General features: G+C 43.2%; 1 protein-coding gene across 16 annotated transcripts in view; it reads left to right on the top strand.

Moving 5' to 3' along the window:
• PPP1R12B (protein phosphatase 1 regulatory subunit 12B) overlaps positions 1–19,805 on the top strand; it is a 158,292-nt gene that overhangs the window by 41,921 nt on the left and 96,566 nt on the right. For 13 of the 16 annotated variants that reach the window (XR_010600986.1, XM_065594986.1, XM_065594994.1 and 10 more), the window contains 8 exons: positions 275–419; positions 2,412–2,486; positions 4,735–4,814; positions 5,225–5,370; positions 9,497–9,609; positions 15,426–15,623; positions 16,458–16,540; positions 18,423–18,548. Coding sequence is in view for 15 of the 16 variants with exons in the window: in XM_065594986.1 (XP_065451058.1) it covers positions 275–419; positions 2,412–2,486; positions 4,735–4,814; positions 5,225–5,370; positions 9,497–9,609; positions 15,426–15,623; positions 16,458–16,540; positions 18,423–18,548 (966 nt within the window). In the remaining variant the exon portion in view is untranslated. Of the gene's footprint in view, positions 1–274; positions 420–2,411; positions 2,487–4,734; positions 4,815–5,224; positions 5,371–9,496; positions 9,610–15,425; positions 15,624–16,457; positions 16,541–18,422; positions 18,549–19,805 lie in introns of those variants that run through there. The other 3 variants (XM_065594991.1, XM_065594998.1, XM_065594997.1) reach the window with 3 other exon arrangements.

The raw sequence follows: 19,805 nt of genomic DNA, 5'->3' as shown, positions 1-19,805 counted from the left end.
AGGGACGCAACCCCATGCTCTGGGTATCCCTAAACATCTGACTGCCAGAAGCTGGGACTGGATGACCGGGTGTGGATCACTGAAAATTACCCTGTTCTGTTCATTCCCTCTGAATCATCTGGCACCAGCCACTGTCAGAAGACAGGATATTGGGATCGGAGGGATGGTCTGACGCAGTACAGCCATTCTTATGTTCTTATTTGCAAATGAACATAAAAATACAAATGGCCTAATGTTTACCATGGGGATTCATTCTCTTTTTTTCTTTCCTTAGGCTCTTGATCCAAGCTGGGTTTAATTTGAATGTCCAGGACAATGATGGCTGGACTCCACTCCATGCTGCTGCACACTGGGGAGTGAAAGAAGCTTGCACTATCTTGGCTGAAGCGCTCTGTGACATGGACATCAGGAACAAGCTGGTAAGTGAGTGTTAAACTATTGATGCAACTTTAGAGTTCTAGTGACTGTCTGGAAGCAAGGATTGCACTGCTCTGCTCTGCTGAAACAGTCTTTACCTAGAAGAGCCCTGGTCCCTGTTAGGTCAGAGCTGAAGTGTGACTTTTTTTTTATAGAGAAATGCACACAAACCTCTTTTGCCCATTGCTCAGCCCAGCCATCTGGTAAGTTGCACCAGCTCTAATTACCCTGTATAAATTGAAACGTATTTGGAAACAAAGAATTTAAAGACTTCCTGTTTCTGAGACTGCTACCCTCCCTTGTCTTGTGGAAAAAGGTTAGTGAGTCTTGAGGCTCAAGAACGTAAGGGAGGGGAGTGCAGGGTAACTTCTGTCCTGATTTAATAAAGTCTTGACAACTTAAGTGACCAAAAATCAGTCTTATTTGCATGGGAAATAAGCCAGGTACAAAAAACTTGGTGGTGGTAAAGCCAGAGTTTTTAATGGGAAAGCTTTAATTGTGGACATGTAGCTGTGACTGAAAGCCTGTAGCTTTTTGGAGATAACCAATTGGATGCTGAAGGTTTTAAATCCTTTCCGTTCACTCTGAACATCTTGGTCAAGCTGGGGGAACCTGCAGAATTCTCTAGTTGTGAGGATGGGAAGCAGAGAGACAGTGTAACTATTTTTTTTGCTGATTACAGTATTAACTTCAGAGCCACATACTGTTAATATTTTAAAATGTACTTGTCCCCCATGAAACTCCCATCCTGTTCTCCTTTCCTGTTATTTCTGAACTCTGATGTGTATAAAACTGTTTTTACCTGTCTAAATGGCTTCCTGCCTGAATTGATTCAGTGCTGTGATATCATGGCCACTTCTTTGGCAGTGGATTGAGATTATACCTGCTAGAGCGACATCAGTGAATGAATCCAGGCAGGAGGCTTAGGTGGCTGAGAGAACAAATTATTTTTTTTAAGTGTCTGGCTGAGTGTGGCATTTTCCTCCTTGTATAAATGAGGAATAGAGTAACATCTGCTTGCAGTGGAAATTGATTTGAAAAATTACACTTGTGATTCATTCTGTTTATTTTTGTTTGTATGATCATTCATCTAAGGCCTGATCTGGCAAAGAGAACCACATGGACAGACCCCTGCCACCACAATTCTCTTTGCCGGATTGGGACCTAATTTGCAAAATTCTGTAATCCTCAATGGTTGTCTCAGTAACTGCTGCAAATTAGCAAGGTTCTACTGTCTTATTGCTCTGCAAACAATCCCTTTGAAAGTTAAGTGGGTCATAATATCTTTAGTGATCTGGCTATGGGTTGTAAATTCCCTGGCCAGGAGCTGTGGCCTGTCAGTCTTCATTTAATCAACAGCCATCAGGTTTCATTATTAATGTGATTAATAAGGTGGCTGAGTATTTTAATTAAAATGACAGTGTTGGAGGTCTCTTTCATTACATCCCAAAGTGGCCTTCCTAGTTATTTTATATTTGAGTAACAGTTCAGGACAGAGACCCCTCAACTTTGTACTGTTGATGGCTGCATTGGCAAATTGCCAGGAGCTTAGAAGGGTGCACTAATGAATAGGGCAGGTTGAGGTCACCCTCATCCTTAATGTAGATGTGCAATTTTTGGAGAGCACGTGACCCAAATGCAATAGCTCCTGCTGCTGAGTTGGAGCATGGGATCTCATTCTCTCTGAGCTGCACTTGTAATAAAGGTGAGTCTGGCCATGGGTTGCATTATAAAACTGCAGCCTCTGCTTTTGGCCAGTCCTAGTCTCGGAATTAAGTGACTATGTCAGAATGACACGAGGGCTGTCTTCTCTGCCATCTCATTCCATATGTCAGCTGGCAGTTGGAGGTCCAAGCAGGTCTCTGAAGGTGGGGATCTCCTGAATGCATACTGCGGCAGGGAGTTCAGTTCTTTTATGCACTGGTAAAGAACACTTCTGACGTATTAATGAAGCTTGGATGGTGCCTCTGTTTTCTAATTGCCCATGTCATCAGGGCCAGACACCATTTGATGTGGCTGATGAGGGACTGGTTGAGCACTTGGAGATGCTGCAGAAAAAACAGAATGTGGTGAGTTTTTGGCTGACCTCTTTCTTGCTTTCTAAGTAGCTATCTCTGCATGGATAATCTAACATATATATGATGTCTCAGTGGAGGCATGAAACTACGTGCCATCATTTTTTAGATAATTGGGAGACATTAAACGTAATGGCATACTTAAAGTTCCAGAACCCGTTTGCTAGCAACTCAGCTGTAGCAAGAGGGTCAATGATTTATCAACATCTGGAATTCTAGATATTGAATGTAGCTGTACAGTTAATCTTTAGATTTACCATTGTCCCTAAATCTCTTGTTTCTGGGAGGTACTTACATAGCAACTAAGGAAGGCTTATGGTTACTATAACTTCACGTAAAGGAAGGTGATTCAAACACTGTGTCCTGCTTTATTCTGAACTGGTATATTTGTTCCTGTATTGTCTTTTAGAAGAGCAAGACTGAGTGAGGGAGAAGTAATTATAACTATGTGAACCCCAACATTGGGAGAAGTTTAGTAATTTCAAACCCACACTAAATAGTATGTCATCTGGTGATGTGGTGGAAGCCTTTGGTGAAGGTGGTGTGGGTAGCAAGCTGATAGCAAAAACGGTGGTTCTTGATCAAAGGAAAATTGATCCTCATATTGCAGCATTGGCCTGGAGTTGCACTCCTTCCTAGTCCATCTCAGACTTGCCACTTATTCATTGATGTCACCAAGATCCAAGCAAGCAAAAAAAAAAAAAACACTGCATCTGGCTGGATTTAACACAGTGGAATTAAAGCGGTGTTGCTAGAGAGAAAATGTTAGCTATAAAAACGTGGTGATACCAGTACTTACAGCTTTGAGGAATAGGGCAGTGAGAGAGGTAGAACTCAGAATTCTGGCTGCAACACAGTGGCCCGGCAGTCCCCTGTTGCATCCCTTTTTTTTTTTTTTTTGGTTCAAAATTGTTTTAAATGTGAGCCAACTTCTCAGCAAATTAGGGGAATTGATAAACTAATATGTAAACAGGGTTCTTTAGGCTTTTTCCCAGGAAGTGTGAACCAGCCTAATGCAGAAAACTGCACTCCTAATTTAAAAAAAAAAAAAAAATCAAACTACACCTACAAATTCTCTTGCATATAGCATAAAAAACTGCTATAGCATGCATGAGCTGGCCATACACAAATTTCTTAATGAATCTGGCCATATTTCTTTCAGACCAGGAAAAATGGTGGGATGTCTTCTGTATTCTCACCTAACCTTAGGCTAAATGAGGCACTCAAAGCTCATAGGAGAAGCTCCTTATTTCAAGTCATGAAAGGCTTCCCTGAGCCTATGTCTGTTAGTTTTTGTGCATTCAAAAATGCGAGTATGTTTCTGCTTCTTACCTGTCCAGAGGGATTCTGGGCCTCTATCAGCAGAGGAAGAACTTGTAACTTACCTTGGGCAGTGTGGAGAAGAAGCGAAGGAGGGGAGAAGTTCTCTGCTGAACAGACCTAGCTACCCCAGTCAACCTCCCCTTATAGCACTGCCTTGAGTATTCTGTTAGCTTAAGGCATCCAATCCTGGGGTCCCGCAATGTTTTCCAATCCTATAAACCCTGCACTGCAGTGTTTACAGTTTTGGGATTCCAGGATACGTTCACTTGAAGAACATGAGTGCCCGGCTGAGGGATTTTTAGTGGGATTTTCAGGCTCAGAATGATCCTCAAAATGCACAACAGCGCTAGAATTAGTCTCTTTCTGCTCTACCTAAAAACATGCTTATAGCTCCTGGGAGTTACCCTGACTATTACCATGCTGCTGCTGGTTTATCCATCCCCAGTGGAATCACTGGTGACGAGATTTCCTGAACCAGTTGGCCAAAACACTTCCATCACTGCAGGAATTGACACTTGATGACAACCTCCCCTCTCCCCCACCCCAATTCTGTGCATGTGCTTGAAAGAACAGGGCAGTACATCTGGGGCAAGTATCTGACCCTTAGGGTCAAAGGGGACTCCCCTCCATCAGCACTGTTGCTGATTTCCATGGAATTTCCCATGAAATGACACTTGAGTGTAACAATGTACCTGGTATCTACCTTATGCTGTTATAGCTATTCCTGGCCATGATGCGGTGTGCTTATAGATGTGTATTTGCCTGTCAAATTGAGCAACGACAAAGCACTTAACAAGGAAAAACACCCGCTACTTCCTCAAAATGAGGTTTGGGATGACTTCAGACTGATAACGAGCTGCTCGTGCTGCTGATGCCTGTTCAAACATGACCTTCCCCTTCTTCTTCCACCTTTTGACAGCTGCGCAGTGAGAAGGAGACGAGAAACAAGCTAATTGAAGCTGACATGAATGGCAAACTGCAAAGTGGACTCTTCAAAAAGTAAGACCCACAAAATAGCTGGTGTAGCTTTTGTCTTTTCTACAGTCTCCCACACTCCTGTCTTCCCTGTGTAGCTATCTCCAGCCTCTGGCTGAGGACTTGATGATCTCATTTGAAACCTTTTAGTACAGCTAGAGGGATTGCCCTGGAGTAACATAAGGCACTCTAGTCCACATCTCCCCAGGGTGAGTGGAGCTGCCCCTGCCAGCATGGGGAATGCAGGATCGGGAATTTCACCAATAGCAAATGTACTGGGTAGGAAATACTGGGGAGCAGAAGTGTGTAAGAGATACTTGTGTGCTTACCTGTTCTAGATGTAGTGACTTATCTGCAGGTTCCTTAAGAGTAAAGGTCACAAATAGCTGATTTCCCCCCTGTTGGCACATCTTAAAAACTCCTATTTGTCTCAGCAAAGAGAAGATTCTTTATGAAGAAGACACTCTGAAGTCCCGGGAACCAGAAGAGGAGAACAAGGAATCGAGCAGTTCCAGCTCTGAGGAAGAGGAGGAAGCCGAAGAGGATGAGGCTTCAGAATCAGATGCTGAAAAGGAGGCAGGTAATGCATAATGCAACACCTGAGATTTTAGTTAATTAATTAAGATATGAGGCCTCAGCTAGGGAGTCCCACTCACTGTTTTTTCCAAGGCTAAATGCATGTTAAAAATGTTTCTTCTGATGAGATGAGCTGCTAAGTAAATCACATGGACTGGTATAGCATATGGTGGATAACTGTATAGTGAGACATCTTTTAAAAAATGGAAGACCTGACTTTATTGACCCTAAATTTATTTTAAAACAGATGAATACTTCTTAGGTGAGAAATTAGAATTTGATCTCAATACCCAAAATTAGAATTGCTAGAAAGCAAATTTAATAGTCCTTGCCCCATCCTTTCATTTAATACAACTTTGCAAGACCCTTTTAGAGGGATGAAAACTTTCATCTTGCCAAATGTTTCAAACCAGCGTTGTTGTTTCAAGCACTGAATGCAAACAGGACATTTTCCTTTTTGTTTACTGGCTCATAGATCAGCATAAGTGTAAGTAAAGATCTGGGGGTAGGTTTTAATTTATGTTCTCCATCAACTCTGCATCAGGACAACACAAAATGTTATGTAGGTCTTATATAAACGGTGCCTTTTCCTCAGCTTAAATGTTACAATGCTTTAAATTTTTGAATGGCCTTCCCCACTAGACAACGCTAACTTTGGGATGGGCAGTCGTTAGACCCCCGTGAAACTTTGTTGTTAGATTTTTTTTTTTCATTTTTTGGGGGGGGAATTTTGTGTTTTTGTTTGATCAGCCCTGCCTCCTCACACACCCCTCACCCCCTCCTCCATCCCCTTTCCCTCCACACTCTTTGTACAGCCGTCAAATCCTCCTGCTGACCCCCACCTGCTCAGCACGCATGTGACCTGTACGGGACCTGCCATTGGCTGAGTGCACTTTGTCTGGTGGAATTGATCCGGTTAGCTCACCATTTGTGCTCATGGGTGCTGTCATTGGCTACTGACTCTCCCCTGGCTGATTAGAAGCTTTTGATTTTTTTTTTTTCATTTTATACATCGCTTTTTGTTTTATTTTGTGGTTATTTCATGTTTGAGAATAACACGGGGCTCTCGTTAGTTTCCAGCCTTACTTGCTTATGTTCCCCTTAAAGGTAAAAATTTTGGTGAATGAGAGGTTTTGAGTAACCAGTTCAATGTGTGGAGAAAATAGTACTCCTATTGTACCTTGAATATAATGAACTGAATGAAGGTGTGTCTAGAAGTTGGTCTTCTAGTTAACTTATTTTAATGCCGCTCAGTAAAAGCCACTTGCTGCTGTTCTAGATAAAGGACTAAAAATGTGTTTTCAGGAAAAATAAACTGTAGGAAATGGAAACTTATTTCCTGTTACATTTAAATACTCCATCACCACATGGGAGCAGGGAAAGCTTTTTCTGATCTTGGTGTATAAAGGTTTCAGTCTGTTGAAAAATAATGGATTCACTAAGTACATAATGTACTCTCAGGCTTTAGGTGCTGCTGCTAACTGCTGGAGTTCCAAGCTCCTGGTTTCTTCATAACGTCTCTGTGGCTTCAGTTAGGAACCTAGTCAGGGGGTGTGTGGTGCACATGTTGTTCAAGTGACCATATTTAGGTCTCTGCTTCCTGATTTACCCATATCTCTGCAAAGAGGGGCTGACCACAGATTCCTGTGACACTGTTTAGCTTTCATCCCCAGAATAAAAACAGAAAACAAGTCTCCACCCCAGTGTTCTATAGACGTAAGACTGTTAGGATCCCGGTTGTTCTAAACAATGACTTTAGAAAGCTACAAAACAGCATTTCATTGGATGATAATGGTACTTAGTTTATCAATATATTTGCCGTTTTTTTCACTAGACAAGGAAGAAGAATATTGATCAAGAGTTAGTGTGGCTATGGGTTATAACTGCACCTTACTCGGTCTATTTCCTTAGTGTGCTAATCAATAAATCTTTACTCCAGTGAGCACTACAAAACTGTCAAACAGCTATGGAAGCACAGCCTGGCTTCTGTCTGGCAGCGAAAGAACTATCACTTGGGCTCTGATTGGACAAACTTGAAGATGGATGATGAGTTAAAGGGACCGAAGCATCTAGGCTGATCTTGGCAGGACTGGCAGTTTAAAAAAAAAAAGTCTTTGTCTATGTATGTTAATGACCAAGATTAAACGTTTTTTAAAATTAAGTCTTTTGGTATGTAAATAAAATGAATGTCATATGGATTTTAGTCCATGTGTAGTTGCTCTTCTAATTAAAATAGAATTTTAATAAGCAGCAACTTTGTCTTGTAATCTCAGGTCTTGCAAGCAAAGCAGGGGCTTAAATGAAACACCAACAAGTAAGCTTGGCAGAATGACTTATTTTTTTTATAATTTTGAGGGATAATGTCTGTTTTTAAGCATTTTTTATTTTTATCCATTTTAAATTTTCAAAGTTTCACAATTATGAGGTATTCACATTTTTTATTTTCAAATTAAATTTTCAGCTGTGGGAAATTATGGGGGGATCAGACAATTACTTAATGACAGACATTAAGATTCAAAAAATTAAAGCTTTATAGCCATTAAAGCAAATTTGTTAACATTGCATGTCAAAATATACAAAGTACAGTAAATAGCCTTAACTCAAACTAGTAAGTTCCCAAGCAGCATTTTTCTTAGTTTTGCCTATCTGTAAATTTGGATTATTGAGGGAAAAATTTGTTGTTTGTGTACAGTGAAATCGATGTTTACTGACATTTACCGATTTAAAAAAATGTAATCAATCCTTCCAAGCCTGCTTATAAGGAGTGGTTTTGCTGCAGGAAGTGGTGTCATAGTGTATCAGCTTCAGAAACAGTATGGATGAACCTTATACAAACATGGAATTGAAGTTAAACTGAAGTCAGAGCAGACCTGTTTTGGCAACTCTTGGTGTAAAGTAGCTTTCCCATATGTAAAACACAGATGTGTTTTAATTGCTGACTCTGGTATGAAAACTTGAGAAGGCAAAAGAGCCCAGAGTTTTTTGTCTTGGCCTTATTTCTTACAACTCTTACAGGAGTTTAGAGCCCTCTCTCTGCTCAGCTTTCTGATTTGCTCAAAGTGAGTGAAGGCAGCCAAGTGAAATTGAGAAGTTCCCCAGTCCCTGAGGAGCAAACAGCAGTGCACAAAAAGTGCTGCACTGTATCTTTGTGTACTAGTCTGCTTCAAACTGCTACTGAAAGATAAAACAAGTGCAAGACAAACTGTGCCAGGTGGGCGGCCCCAGCGCTGGCAGCCCCCACCTGGGCGCTGCAGGCCCAGCACCCCCCGCCCTGAAGCTCCAGGCGGCACAGCCCCAGCGCCCGCCTAGCCTGCCCCAAGTCCCAGCCGCAGGCTGGCCGCCCTAGCCCCAATCCCAGCACACTTCCTCAAAAAGGAGCAGCCTGCCTGGCTGGGGCCAAAGGGGCAGCAACAAGCAGGAGGGGGCCTTGGGGTGGAGAGTGGGTGAGGCCACGCAGGGCTGTTTGGGGAGGCATAGCCTTCCCCAGCCTACGATATGTGCCTCCCATGTTCTTAGGTAACAAGGTGTTTGGAACCGAATGCTATATTGTAGGGGTAGAGGCATCTGTCTTGAATAGAAATCAAAAAGCCTTAATGGTGGAAGCTTGAGCTTGTAGAATGGAGTAACTAGGTAGCCACAGGATCTGGCTGTTTTGGGTTAGTTTATTCTTGACTATCTCCAGAGTGATCAGCTAGTCCCAGCTGTACACAGAAATGTCCGTATATTTCGGCATTGCAGGAATACTTTAGTCTAGTTCTCAAACCCATATGTCTGGCAAGAATGCTCAGTTAAAGGAAATCTAATGAATGAAGCCTGTTAACTGGCCTCAAACGCTCTCAGGAAAGAAGGGGCAGTTTACCTGCTGGGTGTGAAATAGATGGCTCTGTAAAAGCATGCTTCAGCTGTAACCACTTAGTGCAGAGGTGTTTTAGGACTGGGCAGAAATACCTTTTGTTCAATGAGTAGACTTAGGGATGCTTCCCTTTATTCTGAGTGTGGGGAACTAGAATGTTCTGTTATTACACAGGCTCTGAGTCTGCTTATTTGCACATCACAGTGGTAAAGGGAAAGTGGTTTATAAATGCAACATTCAAACACCTTGTTTTTCCTCCCCTTCTCTAAAATTGTAGAGAGAAAGAAAGAGTCCTTTGCCAACCATTCTAGTCATGAACCCAGGACTAGCGTCACTGAGCAAATACCACCACCAGAACATAACTCCTTCACCGCAGCTCCTGCCAGAAAAGTAAGTGAATTGGGGATTGACTTAGAGTCCAACTGTGCATTCCATTGTTGCTTTAAAGCAATTGGGTGCACTGGAGAATAGATTTTCTTAAACTGGTGTTCAGAGAGGTTGCAAGACTTACAATCAGATACTATTCTCTCTCTGATTTAACAAAGAGGCACAGTTAATGGCATAATAGTCTGGGACATGCACAAATAGGGCTAATTTTGTCTGGTGTGCTCTCTTTCCATTATGCACCCTCTGAAATAAGTTGGGCCATTTAAAAAAAAAAAAAAAACACACCACGTTACTGCTTAACAAGTACTCCTGGTTCTCTGGCCAGGAAGGACCCCACTGCCTGTTTGGTGACAGAAGCAGTTTTGTCTACATCTGTTCCCCTAGTTCCTTTCAGCAGAAAATACTGCAACAGAGAGAACTCCATTGAAACTGTCCTTATGGAAGCGACTGGTAAAATTCCTGTTTTTGCCCTTCATGGCAATGTGACAACAATGCAATTGGTATTGAAGCACATAGCCTGAAGATCTATCCAGGTTACATAACCTGCCCCAGACTTGATGGCACTGTATGAGCTGTGATGCTACACTAATGAGGTAGAAGTGAGACTGCTTGTCATTTCTCTGGCAATGATATTCTCCCCCCTCTCCCTCGAGTGAAGCTCTCTATAGCTACTGAGATTAGACATAAACCTCTTCTGACTCTAAATCCACTTGGCTAGCAGGAGCCATGAGTGTGGTCCCTATGTGTATTCCATACATGCCCGAGACTGGAGAATTTGCAAGTAGTGTCTGTTGGTCCGTTTTTGGGCCCTGGTGTTCTTTGTGCTCAGTTATCAATGGTATAAGGAGAGGTGCAGACCAACCTGTTTATTCTTATTGTTGCCCAGCCTGAGTCGGAATCCTATGTCCAGAGCCACCTTTGCACTGTTTTCCTACCTGTAAATATCCTAGTGTATAGTTTCTAGTGTTTTCAGTCTTTTAATTAGCGTAGTTTGGTCCCCCTGTGCTCTGCTCCTGCCTTGGGGCCTCCCCTCTCAATTTCTTTTCACTCCCCTCTGAAGGACCATGTCTAGAGTCCTGGGATTTAAGAAATGTCTCTTGCCCCTGCCCCATCTCAGTCAGCGATGATGGCTAGTGCTGCCTTTAGTGTCTTGGGGAGGCTCACATCTCCGCTAAGTGCAGCATCTGCCTCTGCTGCCCTCCCCAAACCTGAGAGGCGACAAGGGTTTCAACTGAGGAAGTACCTCATGGAGAAAGTCATGAGACCCAGTCAGAGCCTGGCAGGTGAACCCTCTGGTACATAGGCCTTGGTCTGCAGGCAGTGCCCCTCTGAGCATGAGCTCCGAAGCAGAGGCCATGGCTGTTAAGTCAGAGTAATCATTGCCTCAGGCCTCTTAGGAGAGTTAGGGGCACTTTCATAGATCCTTTCCCACATTTGCTTCTAAAAGAAGGATCCCTCCCTGACTTGGACAGAGTCAGGTGAGTCCTCGTGTTGATCCTAAAGACTCAGGTCTGCCTAAACCTCCTGACCACGAGGGTAAGGTGTGAAGTAGAAAAGTCTTATCGGTATTGGCTCTGGCTGACAACTTGAAAGCCAAAGGATCGGCACCTGCCAGCACTGACTGGGAGCTCTAGGATAGACTCCTCTTAAACTGTACTGACTTGTTCCCAGAAGGATCCGCTGAACACCATCAGTCCCAAACACTGGGATACCTCGTGTTCTGGGAGGGACTGAAACTTTTACCTCTTTTGAGGATATTTTCACCTTACCTTGTCCTCTGTTTCCTCTCCTTTCTGGTTCTCCTGAGGGACACCTCAACAACAGAAGAAGAAAGAAGAAACAACCCTTGAGGAGAAGGGACTAGTCCTCTATTCCATAGATGAATTGAAGCATTCATCCACTAGTACGGCCAACAGAGCCAGAATTTACCTTCTCATTGGTTGATTCTGATGTCCAGACAAGCCATCGCTTCCATGTAGGGGGTTGGCTCAGACAGAGACAGCAGGAGATCTTGGACCCATCCTATGCCCAGACGTGACCACCTAGGGAACCGATGGTATCCACTGCATTGAGATTCCCCCCCAACCAGTTGACACTTCATACTGGCCCTGTTGGGATCCATGGGATCCCTATGCTAGAGACACTCCAGATCTATGCGTGAATCCTGCCGGCCCTCTCCTCCTAGTCAATGCCAACTGGCTCCATCAGAGCACGTGGAAGGAGGAAATGGAGCTGGATCAACCAGTTCTGACAGATGTCATCGTCTTTGCCTGATGAGGCAATTGCTCCATCCTCAGCATCCCTGCCTGAAAACCACAGGCAATACCAAGAACTCTTGCAGAGTGTGGCAATTGAACTCCAGATTCCACTCCAGGAGATCCATGATATGCAGTATAAGCTCATGAACATCTTGCAGCCCACTGGCCCCAGTCAGGTGGGCCTCCCAGTAAATGAGGCCATCATGGAACCAACCAAGGCGGTATGGCATACTTCTGCATCTTGCACCCCTACCCTGAAAAAGGCTGAGAATTGCTAACAACCAGGTCCTGTTAGCAAAGCACGATTTTACAAATTACTCCAAATTCTTGGAGTTTGAAGACACTCCATCAGTGGACAGGGTCCAATTCCAAGCCCTCACTGATGAAGGCAAACTGGTAGCTAAGATTTCTTTTCACTTTGCAATGGACACTGCTGATACCACATCTAGAGCTATTGCTACGGTGATACTTGAGGCATGAATCATGGCTTCACTGTTTGGGGTTCCTCAGGGAGGAATCCCATTGAGGACTTGCCCTTTGAGTCTAACCTCTGTAACGAAAAGGCGGATGAGTCACTGCGCTCATTAAGACTCCAGGATGACACCCCACTCCCTGGGCATTTATAGCCAGCATCAAAGAGGAAACACCACAAACAGATGTATAAACCAAGACATCTCCCTCAGCTGTTGCCGTGCAATGTCAGAAGGTGCAAAGCCCTAGGTAGGCAGCTCTTTCAACCACAGCCACTCAGCCCCATCCACCAACTAGAGGTTACTTTTGACAGGATGCTTGAGAACTACATACATTTATTTATGTCATCTCCAACTGCCCCACTAAACCTTTGGTTGCCCCCTCGCATTTTTCACTTACAATTGGAGATCAATAACAATGAATAAGTGTGGAATGGATACCATCCACTCTGGCTATGCCATCAAGTTTCTCTCCTTCCCCCTTGCAAACCCCTTTCCTGGCCCATCTCCAGGGACCATCCTCAAGAGGAAATCTTCTGTAAGGAGGTGGACTGTCCCCTCCAAGGTCCCCTCCAAGGAGGGGATATAGAGTAAGTGCCACCTCAGCATCTAGGAAAAGGGTTCTACTCCCTATATTTCAGTCTCCAAGAAAAAAGAAGGATGAAGACCCATTTTCGACCTACATCAGCTGAATATTTTTATTTGCAAATCATAATTCTGCATGTGCACATTGGCATTGATAATTCTCTTCCTGGAGAAGGGCATGTAGCTCACGGCTCTCAACGTGAAAGATGCTTTCTTTCATGTGGGCATTCATCAGCCCCACAGAAGGTTCCTCAGATTTCTGTTTGGACTGGCAACCTCACAATGGTGGTGGCCCAGATGAGTCAAAACAGCTATACCAACTTCCCATACCTGAATGAATGGCTCCTAATGGGCAGATCCAATCAGGAGGTTCAATCAGCCACCCTATCTTTGCTCCACCTTCGGACATCCTTGGGAATTTGTGTAAACAGAGAAAAGTCTACTTTGAGTCCCACAAAAACCTTAGACTTTGTAGAAGCAACCAAAGAACTGACTTCAGCAAGGGCCTATCTCCCTATGGACCAATTTCAGGCCATGAACAGCTTAATTCAAGTCACCCTCAGACCTCAAACTACAGTCAAGGTCTGTCTTTCTCTGCTAGCCCACATGCCCTTGTGTACTTGCATAACGCCATTCACCAGGCTTCACCTCTGTGTACAGGCTGGCTTTGGGCTGTTTTTTCATCAGACAGAGACTAAATGAATATCAAAGTAACAATCTTTGCCAAGGTCACGGCTTTCCTGGTATGGTAGATGAACCTGGAGTAGGTGCATGTTGGAGTTAGCATTCTTTGTGCACACCTGTCGGGACCATAATCTGTATTCCACTACCCCCCCTCTTTCCCCTCTGCTTTGGATCATGACTAGATTCGCGATAGCGAAGGATCTGGAGAAGCAGTTGGTCCGCACCTCCCCTTACACCCTTGGAGCTCTAGGATTCAGGTGCAGACCTACAGACACAACGTGCAAATTCTCTGGTCTCAGGCACAAGGAACATGGGCGTACCCATGTTTGGAATACAGATAGGGACTGTACATGTCAAAGAACTTCCAGTTACAGCTGAGTAACCTTCATATCTTGCATTCCTTTTGGTGGCCCTGTGCTTAACATCTCAGGTTCGTACACTGAAGTGCAGGTTGTTATATGCTAGGTTATTTTTTTTAGAGTGAGCTAATAGATATGAGAGATGCAAGAGGTTTCATAGTTAGTCATGAATTGTTTTGTATGTGCCAGTCAGCCTAATTGCTTGCCCAGAGCAAATAAGATAGCACTCCCTATGGCATAAACTTAAATTTACTTAACCAGGCAAGTGATGAGGAAGAGAGCGCGAGCAACGATGAATAGTGCAGTTAACCCTTTCCCTGCTGCATGCATTGCAGCTACCTCAAGCCGATGAGCGCTTCCTATGCAAGTATGAAAATCCGAAATCTTAGTAGTTTGAGACTTTTGATTAATTGAAGTGGGTTAACACAGAGTAGGTGTACGTTTGTTTTATAGATAAACTCCTTGTGTACACACTCATCAGATTAACCAAAATCCCTTAATTAACACAACTTCGCTTACAACAACTGTCTCCTGCCTCTTGAGCTTTTTCTGTGTCTCACTACCATCAGACTAGATTTCTTGCAGGGAAATGTCAGTATAGTGGCCTCACTGTGTCTTGTAAGGTAAAATCTAATAGCTGTAAGGTCTCCATGAGGTACATGGGTTAAGGTAATCCGGTAGTGTTTAGCTTTTTTTTCTTTGGAGTGAAATCCATCCAAAACCACATTAAAAAAACATGAAGGTTGCAGTTAAGTACACAAATCTCGAAATGCCAGAATTAAGGTCCCGTGTGCAAACTAACCGTCCCATTGTAAATATGCATTGCAATAGTGTTAAATGAGTGCGTACTACACAGGTACAACAAAAAAAATACACATCTCTCCTATAGCCTTGCACATGAGTAGATGGAGGCAGATGCTTTGCAGGAGCCTCCCTCTTCTAGTACTGATTATTTTCATGGATCTATCTAGCATACATAGAGAAATAGGCCAGTACTACAATATGGTACATATCTGTAGCTGAAACAAAGTTGTGAAACAATTGTATATTTGAGGAAATAGTATGTGGTTGTATAGCTGAAGTCCATAATAAAACCAATACAGAGCAGCATGTACAGAATACACGGTTGCATGGTTTCTCATATGAAGTGTTCACTTGCACTCATGTGGGATGAGCTGCATAAGGCACTTGGGTCTTTGCCATTCTTGAGTAGTGCACCCTTCTTAAACACATGCTGACAAAACCTTTATATTACACCTTTTTATTCCCTCTCTATATCCTAATTAACCTTAACTTGCATTTACAGATTAGAATTGTGTGTGTGTATATGTGTCTAGCTATCGCTAGAGACTGCATTGAATCTCATGCTTTAAAGTATAACTTAGTAAAACTCTGGGAAGTTAATTGATATACTGTCTGCAGTACTCTAGCTTCCTACCCGCTGTTGTCTTCTCCCACCGCAGTTCACCAGTTTGCTCAACAAATCAGAGGAGCAAAAGGATGAATCTCCCTCATCTTGGAGGCTTGGTCTACGGAAAACTGGCAGCCACAATATGCTAAGTGAAGCTGCTTCCCGGGAGGCACTGAGAGAGAGAGGTTCCTCCATCTACCGCTCTTCATCGAGTCCCCGGATTTCTGCATTATTAGACAACAAGGAAAAGGTCTCCTTTCCCTCAAAACAGTTTGTAGAGAATCCCATCTGACGGGTGCTTACCAAGCAGCGTCAATCAGCTTACCCATCTGTAAGGCCATCCCACTTTTGAGCGTCATCCCACTGGGTTTCAGTTATGGCCACTCGTTCGTAATCTCCATAATTTAATGCCCCTGTCATTCTTCGTGCAGCTTTTTTTCATGCTGCTTGAATCTGTGTTCAGATGCTTTAGTACAGTTATACTTTTCTCCTGTTTTGAAAAGTACGCCATCTTACTTTCTATGTTGGTAGTTCATGCAAAATTGTTGGAATTCAGCCAAAGCATTCCTTTTACCCCTTCCTACCTAAATTGGAGCCTGCCTCGCAATCCCCCTGCAGTTTGGCATCCCACATACAGCCAGCGAGTGACCTGTGTTCACAGTAGGTATTGTGCTGCTCTGAATCTAAAGTCTTCCTCAGTGTGCTCTCCATCCATTCAGCTCTGCTGCCCATTTACACACGATCTATCTTAATTTAGAAGCTGCCCTCAATTACTAGCCTCACCTTTACCATGCTAGTTGCCAGGGAAGCCAACTCTCTAAAAAGAACATATGGTAAATTCTAGAAAACAGATCTTTGGGCTATTTCTTGAAATGGTTCCAGGCTGACTCCTCCATGCCAATTTTTAAACTTAGAGCAAAGGCCTTGAAAACTGGCAAATTTGGAAAAATTAAAAACTGACTCTCACTTCTAGAAGCAAGAATGGAAACACTAATTCAGAGGTGTTGCTGAATTCCATTGAAGATGTAACTTCCATGTGGAATATACATTATCTTGAAATACGTTGTTTTGTTTTTTCCTTCAGGATAAGGACAGCAAAAACTACTTTGCCCCCATAGCTCCTAGAAGACTAAGCAGTACGGGTGACACAGAAGAAAAGGAAAACAGGTAGGACTTGGACTGAATTTAAGGCTCAGATTTTATTCTGGTGAAGATTCTGCTGGAATTTAATCCTTGGAAATGCCTTTCTGCTGTTTCTGTGTTCATGCTTCATAGTTTTCACTCATCACTCCCAAGCGCACAGGTGTTTGATATGGCTTGAAATCTGGCAACATTTTATGAAAAGTGAATTTAATGGCCCTTCCCTCAGTAGGCGATAGTATCTGCTCCCTAAACTCTTAAATTATTGGCACACTTTCAGAATTTAAAATGTGAAATGCTGAAAACGATGATTATACACACATCTCTCCCCTCCATTGTGATACTATGCAGATGCCTTCTTGTCCTCTAAAATAAGTCTAAATTTGAGTTCTATCAGAGACCCCTGCTTATTGTACTGTAACTTGCTCAAACATCATCTCTTCCATCCCATTTGTTTTTGTACACCAGTTGCTTCTTGATTGTAGCTTAAGTTTGTGAACTCTGGTGCAGGGACTCTTCTGTGTGTCTGTAAAGTGCCTAGCAGGATGGGGCCCCAAGTCTTGTTTGGTTACTCATTGCTGCTGCTGCAGTATAAAAATGGAAGCAGCATCTGTCTCATAACATGATTATTTGGGGAAATGCTGCCTCCGGTGGGTTCCTTGCAATGTGATCTAAAGGGAGTAAGATTTGAGCTCGGCTTGATTTGTAGAGCCAGCACAAACTATAATTGTTGTGAAGCAGTTACACCGAATAGGCTCTGAGAAACAATTTCACAGCAAGTATAGATTCTGTACTGTTCTTGTTACATCCTGCCTGCCGTGCTCTAGCTTCAGTCTCAAACTGCCACCATTATTTGGATCTTAGCAGACAATTTGTATTTGAAATTACAGGAGGGATGACTGATAAAGCTGAGTGTATTTGAACAGTGCCTCAGACTGTGCTGTACCCAGCTGGTTGCTGCTAAGTGTCCCTTGCTCTGTAGGATGAAGAAGGATCAGGCTATATTAGCAGATGGTATTCACAGTATACTGTGTGACACAATTTTTCCAGTACTTTTCTTTTAACACCAGCCAAATCAGTGCTTCATGGAATGCTCTAGAGGCTTGAAGTAAAACAGCACGAATAGCTTGAAATCAAAATTGAAAAATAATTGGGAGCTCTGAAGCATATTAGCTCATGCTACAAATAGGTTTTGATTCCTATAGCTGGCGAGAGGCAATTGCCAGAGAACAACACACAAGATACTTCCAGCATGGGAGTGAGGGACTTGAGCTCAGATTCTTAGATCCCATTCCCCTGCTCCTTCACACGTTAACACTCGAAGGGGGATTTATTTGTTTCTGAATCATGGCACATAGTTCTAGTTGTTGCTAAATGTTTATACATGCTGCTCCTGGCTCCTAAGTCAATAGCCTAAAACTTAACCTATTGGCTCAGGCCATTGATCCGTGGCCTGGTATCCTGTCTCTGGCAGTGACCAGTCCTTGATGTCTCAGAAGGTAAAAGGAGAGAGGCAGGGAGAGCAAGATCTTTCTAGGTCTAATGTATGAAGTGATTTTCTATAAACAGTCTGAATTTGGATCAAGTGCTTGTGGTCAGAGACCTTGTGTTAATGTGTGTGCAAAACACTGTGCATTCTTGTGACATTAAATAAGTAATAAATACTTGGGAATTACTAGAGCTAATTTTAAGGGGAATAGTTAATCAAAATGTCCCCGTTATCCCTGTGGTGAATCAGGACTGTAGCTGGAAAAGGGTTTGTATTGCCTGAATGTGGAGGGCTCTTTGCTCTTGCCACTGGATGTTGAGACTCCAGCACTTAACTTCGTGCTCAGCAGTGTGATAAACCACGACAACATGGCTCCAGAGTCTTTTTAAACTGCCGAAGTGCTCTCTTCTGCCTCAACAGAGAATCTGCTGTTAACCTGGTGAGGAGTGGCTCCTACACCCGGCAGCCGTGGAGGGATGAACCAAAGGGAAACGAAGCCCCCCAGACTGGTGCACCTTCCACCTACGTATCTACCTACCTAAAAAGGTACCACCTGTAACAGTTAAAATCAGTTTTGCTCAGTAAGCAACTTAAGTTCTTAACATGCCATCCAGACTTTTGAGTGGTTGCTTTCTTTCTAATTGCTGCATTAGTGTGGCTGGCCTTGGTGTCCTCATTGCTTTCCCGCACCCAGCAGCAAACATCCAGGCCTGCTTAGCTTTTTCATTATAAACGCTGTCGTCTGCGACTTAGATTTTTATGGATTTTAACACGTTGGGCTAAACTTTAAAAATTGTGTTCACATAATTCAGATGCAAACTTTTTCAACAAATTATAGTGGTGTAATTGTGTTAGATCGCTAAAAACAAAATTCCTCTTACTGCACCCTTGGCTTAATGGAATTGTAAAATGCAGTCTTGTGGGGGCCCTAAACAGGTCTGGGAGTCCATTTCTAATGGTGTTGCACGTTACTGCACAACTTTGGATAACAAACTATCCAAAAATAACTTGGAGCATTCCTGTTTCTCTTCTCTCCTGTCTGTGCTGCTTCTCTTAAGTCCAACGCCAGCAGCTGGAGCAGAAAATGAGTGCTCCAGAGTTCATGAGCATTAACAGCCAGACTTGTGAGGAATGTGACTGGTATCCAAAATCAGCCCACATAGTCCATTTCTTCTGGCAGCAGGAAAATAGCTTTTGTGCAGGTGCATGTGCCACTCTACATAGGCAACTGCTGCTTGCTGATGGGATGGGAAGGCAGAGTCAGGAAAGAAATTTGCTCTGCATACAGCTTTTCCCAGTTGGCCCTGTCCATTATCAGTTTGGAAGGGAGAGGTTCACCTGGTATTGACTGCTCCTGGACTGAATGGACCAATGGCCATTATGACAACCATTATATTCTAGACTTCTCTCATCTCAATTGAGAGAGGGAGGAAACTTGCTCCTAGTGAAGGGGGATGGTGAAATTTTCACCCCTGAACTTGCCTTGTGAAATGACAGGCTCACTCACAAGTGTGTTGCTTAAAACTTGAGTCTGTAAAACCATCACAGATCATTAGTGCAAGGGAAGTAAAGTTTACAATTTTAGATGACAGGTTTCTTTTTAGATGAGGCTTTTTTCCAAGTGCTAGACCCTCAAACTGAATAATATGTCCTTAATGTGGCGTAACTCTGAATATATGGGGTGAGGGAGATTCTTGTGAATGTTACCATATTTCTTGTGTTCTAGTGTTTAGGGGATGATAGCAAAACTCAGCCTTTTCATAGGATATGGCTATCTAGCTGCTGAGTAAATGGAGTTATTCA

The sequence above is a fragment of the Chrysemys picta genome, chromosome 4, assembly GCF_011386835.1.
Source record: "Chrysemys picta bellii isolate R12L10 chromosome 4, ASM1138683v2, whole genome shotgun sequence".
Classification (NCBI taxonomy): Eukaryota; Metazoa; Chordata; order Testudines; family Emydidae; genus Chrysemys; species Chrysemys picta.
Note: the sequence above shows the minus strand (reverse complement) of the source record. Positions and strands in the feature narration are given on the sequence as shown.